Source organism: Lichenostomus cassidix, chromosome 4, assembly GCF_008360975.1.
Source record: "Lichenostomus cassidix isolate B80296 chromosome 4, HeHo_3.0, whole genome shotgun sequence".
NCBI lineage: Eukaryota > Metazoa > Chordata > Aves > Passeriformes > Meliphagidae > Lichenostomus > Lichenostomus cassidix.
The window spans coordinates 20,547,473-20,557,003 of NC_139484.1; the positions used below are offsets into that span (position 1 = coordinate 20,547,473).

The 9,531-nt window shown below is 51.6% G+C and overlaps 1 protein-coding gene across 1 annotated transcript; it reads right to left on the reverse strand.

Annotated features, from left to right (window-relative positions):
- Nucleotides 1–6,045: 6,045 nt before the first annotated feature.
- On the reverse strand, nt 6,046–9,057 carry LOC146437998 (acrosin-like). Its single transcript, XM_085058191.1, has 5 exons — nt 8,820–9,057; nt 8,369–8,575; nt 7,771–8,036; nt 7,374–7,519; nt 6,046–6,905 (listed from the first exon to the last, which is right to left on the reverse strand). The coding sequence occupies exons 1-5, from the start codon at nt 9,053–9,055 to the stop codon at nt 6,240–6,242; spliced, it is 1,521 nt and encodes a 506-aa protein (XP_084914317.1). The 5' UTR covers nt 9,056–9,057; the 3' UTR covers nt 6,046–6,239.
- Nucleotides 9,058–9,531: the final 474 nt, after the last annotated feature.

Genomic DNA, 9,531 nt, shown 5'->3' on the forward strand with positions numbered 1-9,531 from the left:
GGTGCAAATGGAAGAAAATCTTTCCCGTCCATTTGCACCTGATGAGGGAGCTTGTTGAAGTCTGACAGCCAATGTTTATTTAGTCTTTTTCTTTGAGTCAGCTCAGTGACACTCTGTGCAGAAACATGGACTGAGAAGTACCCTTCCCAGGTCACTTTGGGTATGCCCTGCAAAGGCTGCGTGGGAAGTTAACAGCATCCTTGTGTTCTGAGTTTGTGCAAACTTCTCTCTGACCACGAGTTTTTCTGCAGGATGCCACTAAAGCAACCTTTCAAAACCAGCATGATCCTAGACACCTCCTAAGAAGGAAAGGTGACAACAGCAAGGGTAAAGGTTTATTTTACTGCAGCTTTAAAAGAGCCAGAAATAGACCTGATAATAATCCTCTTGAGATGTACATTTTAGAGGCTTTCAGAGAGCAGGAACTGACCCATCTGGTGTCCTTTTCTACGGTGGATCAGCTCAGGATCACTCCCAAGCTGTGTAGTGGGGAACAAACTTTCACTTTGGTGCTGCAGCCTAATTCACAGCCCACAGCAATCCCCCCCGAGCCAAGCAGAAAATGATGTGACTCTGATGGTTCACCCAGCCTTCCTGGGGACAACTTCCCACTATGTCAGGCCATCTCCAACTGGTTGTCCATCTCCATGCTGGATAATCAGTCAAAGCCCTGCTCTCACATCCTCCCTACCTCACCCTTGACTTCAGAGGAGACAGGTGGGACATGAGTTCTCCTGCTCCAACATGATGCACAGGGAGAATCTTTTGCTAATAGTACCTTCCATTAGCATTCAGAAAGCTGGTTTCTGACAATACAGCTGTACTGTGATCAGTGATGTTTGTGCTGCACACATGGACAAATTTCTGTCAACTTCAGTTCTAGGCCCAGTGAGCCCTGGGCAAAATAAAAGAGTGAGAAAATAACTGTACTCACAAACGCAGCTTGCAGAGATGAGCTTGATGCTTCTAATCATTGCACTTTGAAGAGCAGGGCAACTGCACTGTAGCACTTTGCTGTGGAAAAAACAAGGGCAGTGCTGTAATTGAAAAGATAAAGTTTGGTTTAGGACCCAGAAGGATGCCAGGTAAATGGTTTTATATTCACTAAGTTGAGCCGATGCCCTACCTACAAGTAAGTCTCCAGGTTTTCAAGCACATATCTAGACATGTACAATGGCATTCCTCTCCTGTGTCATGTGCCTTAGAAAGAAATCATGTTTCTGTAACTCAGTGTAGCTGAACTGTGTAGTGACTAAAACAGACTGCATTCAAGTCACTGTTAATGCAGCCAAAAAAAAATCCTAATTAACTGAGAAAATAGGTCAACAAACTCTTAAATATTTAAAGAACTATCACATACTATTTTAAAAAGTTTCTTATGATGGCATAGCTCTTTATGAATAAATTACAAACACCTATGGCCTCTTTCACTGTCTCTCTAGGTTTAATGTTACCAGACTGCTATGGCTATAAAACCAGAACCTTCTTCTTCTCAGCTCTTTCCCCACAACCCAGCACTGCTTCTTACCAGGCTGACTGGAGCAAGGGAAGGCCTCATGGAGGTGTTTGACTGGGAGAGTGGCACTTCAACACCATTCTGCCTTCTGCCAAACTCTGCCTTCTGCTAAATTTATGTGCTCCAGTATTATTATTAGTAAGACCAGTAATGGTGAGCTCTGAGGAATACAGATCCTCTGAATTAGTAATGAGGTTTGCTACTTTGCAGCTCTCTTGGCTGAGACCTAAAGTGCCTGTGTTTTTTCCTTGACTTCTGAATGATGTTCCGTTTGTTGTAGTTGCCATGACAAGAGGAATGGAGGTCTTATCTGTTCTTAAGGCAGTTAAAAACATGAGCACTCATTAATTTATTAAAAGGCAAACCATTCAAACATCCCCATTCTTAACTGACTTGCCTTACATGAAAATTAGTCTGGGCTCATGCTTGGAACAGATTTCTGACCAAAAAAATTACAAAATTAGGAAAACAAAGGCACAAACCATTCTAATATTCACTGGAGAAACAAGTGAAAGACTTGCCTTGTTTCCCTCTCTAGGTTCATGACAGGGCTGGTCACAGACATTCTGCTGGCACTGGGGAATCTCAGTACCTCCAGGGCAGCTCAGCCTGCATTCACCTGTGGCCCATGTCAGGCTGTCATCCCTCAGCAAAATCACATGGTTTTGGGTCAGAAGTACTGAAAGCAGCTAATGCACACCTATCCCGAGCCTATCTCCCCACCAGCCAAACAGGCATCAAACATAGTTTTGGCAGTAAAAATGTCTATGGCTATTGCAATGCTTGAGCTGTCCTAACCACCCCCTACCAAAAAAAAAAAAAAAAAAAAAATTAGAAAGAACTAAATGTAACATGGAAAGGTTGCACTAAGCAAGACAGTTGATCCAAAGCTTGGTTATCATGGACATTTCCGGCTTTGGTTGAATTGTCACTAGTAAGCAAAAAAGGCCAAACATGCACTGGTTTGGTCAGCTCCAAAATGGGTCACAAGACTCACGAGAGAAACCCCAGGGCCCTGTGGGCCCAGCAGTCATGATCAGCAGGGATGTGCCAGCTCAGGCTCTCCCAGATCAGTGTGCAATGCGGCCCCAGAGATTACAGAGATCTGGCTGGCTGGCTTGGCCAGCCCTTTTGGCACAGTTTCTGCAACTACTCAAGACCACACAAACCAAAGAAGGCGAAGCAGCAAGGTCAGGAACCTGGAGAGTAAAACATTCAGCAGATGCATGTGTTATTTTTTCACTCAGATTTAAATAATAATGACAAATGTCTGCAGAAAAGAAAAGGAGAAACTCTAACACTTCCTGCAACATTCAGCTCCAAAAAGACAGCTGCTCAGCAGCAAAAACAAATGACAAAGTAGCGACCTGACCTGCAAAGCTGGTGAACAGAAGAACAGACCCCTCACTCCTCCTGGCAAGCTGGACCCTTCCACCGCCCCTGCCAGGCTCCCAAGGCTCATTCTGTCTGGACAGCTCTGCAGGGCTCCCCTCCTTCCTTTGCCTTCCCCTCTCTCCTGACAGCTAGTCCAAGGCTACGAGAGGGCAGAGAAGGACTTGGGGAGTCACAGCGTCCCTTGGACTACAAGCTGCTCTGAGATCTCTCCCAGCCCCTTCCTGCCACCAAACTGCTTCCCCTTGCAGGCCTTGTCTCAGCAGCCCACTTTCCTCATTAATGTGTGCGTGACTCTCTCAATAAAACATTTTGCTACATGATGTATGAAGGACTGTGTCTCAAACCACATTTTACTGTATATTTAAGCACATGTTTTGCTGATTTACTGCTGTTCTAAGGAACGTCTCCCTCCCCGAGCAGGGCAGGCCTGTAAGGGATACATCAGCTCTGACTAATGATTATTAGTACATCCCAAGGTTATGTCCCACAATCAAATAACGTGTAGGAGGGAAGAGAGACTCCAGCTTACTCGGCTGAGGACAAAGATCACAGATAGTCTCTTTCAATCTTCAGATTGCAATATCCATTACAGATTGCCACCTTCTAATGTCAAAGTATAATTTGTTGTTGAGAAAATGTGTCGCTGTTCCAAAGGCGAGTCAAAGATCAGCGAGGCTGTATATCAGCGCATGTTGATGTACATTAAGAACTGACGGCCAGGTACCAAGGACATCGGGCGGCTGGTGCATAGGGAACGGCAGCAGACGTGACTTGCTGATCTTTCCTGTGCAAACACACGCCCGGAGTGGGAAAATATTTAACCCGGTCGAAGTGAGGTGTCACCAGTAATTCCCAGTGTCTAAGGCTGCACCAACGCGACGCGTCAGGCGAGCTGGCGGAGGCAGTGGCTGCCTGCAGCGGTCTCCGGGCAGGAAACGTGCCGTACCTGCGTTCCCGGGCAGATCCAAGCGGGCCCACGCCGCGGGATCCATCCCCAGCTATTCCCGGCGGGCAGCGCCGCCCCGCCCGCGCTCCCGCCGGCCGCCGCCAGGGGGCAGCGTTGGCCCGGCGATGGCGGCCCCGCTCTGTGGGCCGGTCCTGCAGGGGCGGCAGCGCTCGGCCGGAGGCAGGGGTGACATCCTTCCGTGCTCTTATCAGTGAAACGTCAGGTTATGGGGGCTATACTCTGTCTTAATGATCTAATCATTACAGAGCGTGCACAGTTTCCCCCAGTGCTGTTTTAAATTCCCAACTGTAGTTTGTGGGATTTTTTTTCTTCTAGAAATCTACTACACAAATGCTGCTGGGAAAACAATAGGCAGGGTGTAAGTTATCTTATGTCCCCTTCTCCTTGCCAGCTCCCTACTAACAAAGACATTTATGACAAGAAAGAGCAAACCTCTCTCCAGTTCCAGCAGAGCCCGGTTGAGCTCAAGTGACTCCAGCAGGTCACAGCCCTGGCCAGAGAAGGCTGAGGCAATGCTGTGTTGGTGGGTGATGCAACCAAAGGCTCTGAGAGGGCTGTATTTCTCACTGGAAACATCTGCCTGTCACTTGGCATTTGAATGAGCAGTTCAAGGCTGCTGGTAGGTGCTTGTGTCATGGTAATGACTGTGACAGGCTTTTTCCATCTCTGAGGAGGAGATAGATGTGACATTTGCTTTGAGAGCAACTTTGAAGTCACTTTGTTCCTCTGCTTGAGAATAATTTCTTCCAATATCTATTCTAAAGCTACCTTCACTTTAAAGCCATTCTTCCTTGTCCTATCAATACTTGCCCTTGTAAAAAAGCCCCTCTCCAGCTTTATTTTAGCCCCTCTGTTTTCAGGGATTCCCAGAACTTCCTACTAACAGCTCACAGGAAATCATCACATGTGGCATCACCACCTCTTTGGGAAGCTCACTGCCACCCTGCTCTCTGCAGCTGTTTGCCAGCAGCTCCTTCCCAAAAAACACCCGCTAGAGAACATGGCTCCTGCAGGCAGCATGCACGTGTCCAATCTGGTTACAGCTGTGGCCGGTGAGCAGTGCAGCACAAGCCAAATGTGCCAGAGGTACCCGAGCAGTGTCACCCTTCCTGTCCAAAGAACAGGGAAACATGGATGCAGCAGTCCATGCTGGCCACATCAGCACCCTCTGGGAGGCTCCCTGTCCTTGCTGTGTATGAGTTCTGTTGCTGTTTCAGGCCCACACTGACAATGACAGTAGTGGCACCTGGAATGAGAGGCCAAGCATGCACAGTAACTGGAAGCTGTAGACAAAGGATGCTCCTGCTTTCAGCCCCACCTGCCATTCTCCAGGTCTTGGATGTGTGAGACTCTGCTGCAGGAAACCTAGGATGAAGAAATCTCTTTCCATCCTGTGGTGATTAGGTGCAGGGCTCAGTCACACAAGCAAACCAACCAGCAGCTTGCATCTGTGAGACTGGCTCCTTGATCCTCCCTTCCCCCTACCTGCCATGCTTATACATCCCCCTCATCTTCCTTGACTCCTCTCTTTCTCTGCCCTTCTCTCCTCCCTGCTACCTTTTCCCCCTGAATCCAAGGTTTGTCCCACCTGTGAACAGACTTGGTGTTGCAGGTGCTGTTAACTAACTCACCTTGGCCTTCCATGGCATTACTGATGCAGTTTCCTGGGTCCTGCTGCTCCTGCCAGGTTCCTCTTCCCACAATGACCCCAACTCTTCCTTCAAACATCTCTGAAGTGTGGCCACCTTGCATATCAATGCCCCTTTGCTACCTGTGAAATCTTGCTCTTCCTTAGGGCACTGTAGCTCCTATCAGCTTGTCGTTGCAACAGTCAGCAATTTCGCTTGTCATGCTCAGGAGTTTCCCAGGTCTGCTCCATTAGCTAAGGCTTTTGCCAGGCCCTGGTCACCAGCTTGTGTGCCTTAATGCATCCCCCCGGGGTGTCTGCATGTGGCATTATCTGCTCCTGTCCTCTTCCTAGCCTTGATGAGCCAGTCTTTTCCATCCTGTGGTGGCTCTAAGCACTCTCCTCTCTGACCAGGCACAGTTCCAGCCCTTTGGAGTGACTGCCTTTGTGCCCAAGTGATCTGGCACAGCCTCATTTTGCAGGTCCTAGGCAAGGAAGTCCTTGCCTTGTCCAGGGGACCAAATGGGACTGAAAACATGGTTAACTGCAAACACAGGCAACTTTATTTCACTAACTAAGTCAATGTTGGTATTTGTATGCATGCAGAGGAGCAATCTGGGCAGGACAGAGCAGTTCTTCAGCACTGAGGCAGCCTTTGGATCAGCAGGTATTGCCCCAGCAGGAAACAGCTGCAGTCCCATGCAGCCTGCACTGGATCCTATCCATTCTGCTGCTCAAACAGCTCCTCCCTGCAGGTTCTTCAGGAGCTCCCGGATCTGAGCGAAGAAATCCACCAGCTTTTTGAGTGGATACGGGCAGCTGCTAATCTCTTCCACTGGTGTTGGTATTGTACTTGGCTTCAGAGTAGGGGTTGGTTTTGGCCATGGCTTATGAGTGGGGGCCGCTGTTGGCCACGGCTTATGGGTGGGGGCCGCTGTTGGCCATGGCTTATGGGTGGGGGCCGCTGTTGGCCATGGCTTATGGGTGGGGGCCGCTGTTGGCCATGGCTTATAAGTGGTAGGTGGTCTTGACCACGGCTTCTGAGTGGGGGGCAATGGATTATGAGTGGCAGGTGGTCTTGGCCACGGATTCTGGGTGGCAGGTGGTCTCGGCCACGGATTCTGAGTGGGCCGTGGGGCGTTGGTATGACGAGTCCAGGATGGCGAGGCGGTCGTATAATGACCCCATTCCTGAGATTGCAGTGCCTGAGGATGCGGGGCAGCTGCTACATGTGGAAGCATTTCCATCTGGACCAGGATCCAGTCATAGAAGTGCTGAACAGAGGTATATATTCCAGGCCGTTTTGCTCTGGCACAGCCTCTTCCCCAGCTGGTCACTCCGATGACCCAGAAGAAGTCAGCATTGTTGTCTTGGCACATGAGAGGACCACCGCTGTCACCCTGCAGAGGAGCAGAGAGGATTAAGGTGGTGTTGGGTGGTCCCTGTCAGCACTGGGGCTGCCTCCTTCTCTCTCACAGCCCCTACCAGATTCCCAGCAGATCAAGGCTCTGCTCAAATGCTGGAGCCTCCAGAAGCTTGGCTGGGAGTGGGTTGGGGCCTATGATGTCAGGCTCTCTCTCAGCTCTGCACAGTGATCCTGGATGTGCAGAGGACAGATGTTCCAGCACTGGCATCTGGACCTCTGGGCTGCCAAGAGCACTAGCAGGGTTTTCTGGGCAGAGTGCCAGGCCTCTGGGAGAATGGAGGTACTGGGCAAGGCCCTACACATGGGGAATGGGCAAGAAGCCCCAGCAATGGTGGGGAGCTGGGGCTGGGAGAGTGACTGTCCAGGGAAAGCAGGTACTGGGCTGTGGTGGCGTGGTGCTGCCCACCCTGCTGGGACTGAGTGGCTCGTCACATGCTCCTACCTGGCACGTGTCGATGCCACCCTCCGGGTAGCCAGCACACAAGTTGTGGGTGTGGACGTCCCCCGCGTACCACTCACTGCTGTTGCAAACCTGGACATCGATAAGGTGGACCTTGGCCTCCTGCAGGATATCGCTTGTTTTTTGAGCTGTGAGCACAGAAAGGAATGAGGACCCAGCAGCTCACTGCCACTTCCCTCCTGTGTGGGGGTGATGCCCTTCCCTAGAGCTTGGCTTTGCCTCTGCAGAGGCACTGGAGTGTTGTGTCCCTGCAGCGTTGTGTCCCTGCTGTCTGCCTTTAGGGTGCAGGCAGCCTGACTCTGGCTTTGGCCTCTGGTGTTAGGGAGCCCAACCCATCTTCCCAGTGTGTGGAGCTTGCCCTCCATTTTTGGAAACTCACATCTTGCAGAGGTGGCACCCCAGCCAGCGACGTAGCAGGTTTCCAGCTCTGCCACATTCAGCGTTGCGTTGGGCACACAGGCCAGCTGGATGTAGGGGTTACACTTGACAGGCTCATTCAGTTCCAGCAAGGCGATGTCGTTGCTCTGGTCAGCTGAACTGTACTCCTTGTGAACCAGCAGCCGCTTAATCAGACGCACCTCGGCCCCAGGGCCTGGCTCAGTCAGCTGGGTGGCCCCAATCACCAGGCGCATGGCACTGATGTTCCTGAGGGCAGTGGAGAGAAGGGTGAGACACAGCAGAGCCTGGAGCTGTGGCAGCCCAGCCTTCTGCTTCCCAAGGCAGAGGAGAAAGCACTATGGACGCAGTGACTGCTCTAGCATGCCTTAGGCTCTGGCAACGTCAGCTGGAGGCTGTTAGGAAGTAGTGGCATGTGCCCAGCCTTCTGAGCAATCTCTCAGCTGGGCTCCACATTGCCCAGGCACTGGGCACACTGCAAGGAGAGATGGGAGCAGCACAGTCCCATCACCAGAGATGGTGCTGCTGACAGGGCACCTGCTGATGTTGTGGGGATATCCCTGTTCCCTACTCCTCCTTACCTGGGGTCAGCAAAGCAGTGGGCTGCTGTGAGGACCCACTGTAAGCTGATGAGGGACCCTCCACACAGATGTCCCGTGCTTGACACTGAGGGATCTTGGATGCTGACAAGCCAGGGCCAGGCCCCTGCCTCGGCATTTGTGCCACCCACGACGCGTGTCATGCTTTCCTCTTCATCAGAAATCAAGGACCGGAGCCCACAGCTCCCTCTGCAAGCAGAAAGTCATTTCCATGCTGCTCCATGGCTTGCTGCTGCTCCAGCAGAAGCTCCCCACAAGGCGTGCAGGGACGGCAGGCCAGGGAAGGCCACAGTGTGTGCGCCTGTCCACAAGGAACTGAGGCTGTCCCATGGGGTTTGGGAAGCTGTGGCCTGGCCACAGAGGACAAGTGGGCCCTCTCCAGGGAAGGCCTGAAGTTATCGCCCAACTCCCCCCAGAGCCTGGGGCCACTCACTCGCAGGTGTTCCACATGGCCTGCACAGGCCTGCAGGTGGCCAGCAGGGCGAGGAGGCAGAGCAGCAGCACGGCTGCCATGGCTCGTGACAGCTGCAAGAGTGAGAGCTCTGTGCACCAGCACAGCCGCAGCCGCAGTGCCCGCAGCAGCCGCGCTGCCCTCGGCCCCGGGGCTGATGTCACAGAGCGGCCAGTTCCATGCTCCGGCACTGGGGCCTGTGGCACAGGGAGCAGCATGAAACTGTAGAATGGTTTGGGTCAGAAGGGACCTTAATAATCATCCAGTTCCAACCCTGCCACAGGCAGGGACACCTTACACTGGAGCAGGCTGCTCAGAGCCCCATCCAACCTGGCCTTGAACACTCCCAGGGATGGGGTATCCACAGCTGCTCTGGGCAACCTGTGCCAGTGCCTCATCACCCCCACAGTCAAGAATTTCTTCCTCCTATCTATTCTAAACCTTGCTCTCAGTTTAAAGCCATTTCCCCTTGTCCTACCACTACTTGCCCTCACAAAAAGTCCCTCTCCAGCTTTTTTGTAGGCACCTCTGCTTGCAGGATGAGGGCGTGCAGGCCCTGGGGCACAGTGAGTGCAGACGCATTTGTCAGCAAGAGGGACAATTTTGCTTTCATTCTTTACAATATGAAAATTTGACTGACTTTTCCTATCATGTAGTACCTAAGTAAAAGTCAGTTTGGTCATGTATGTGTGGT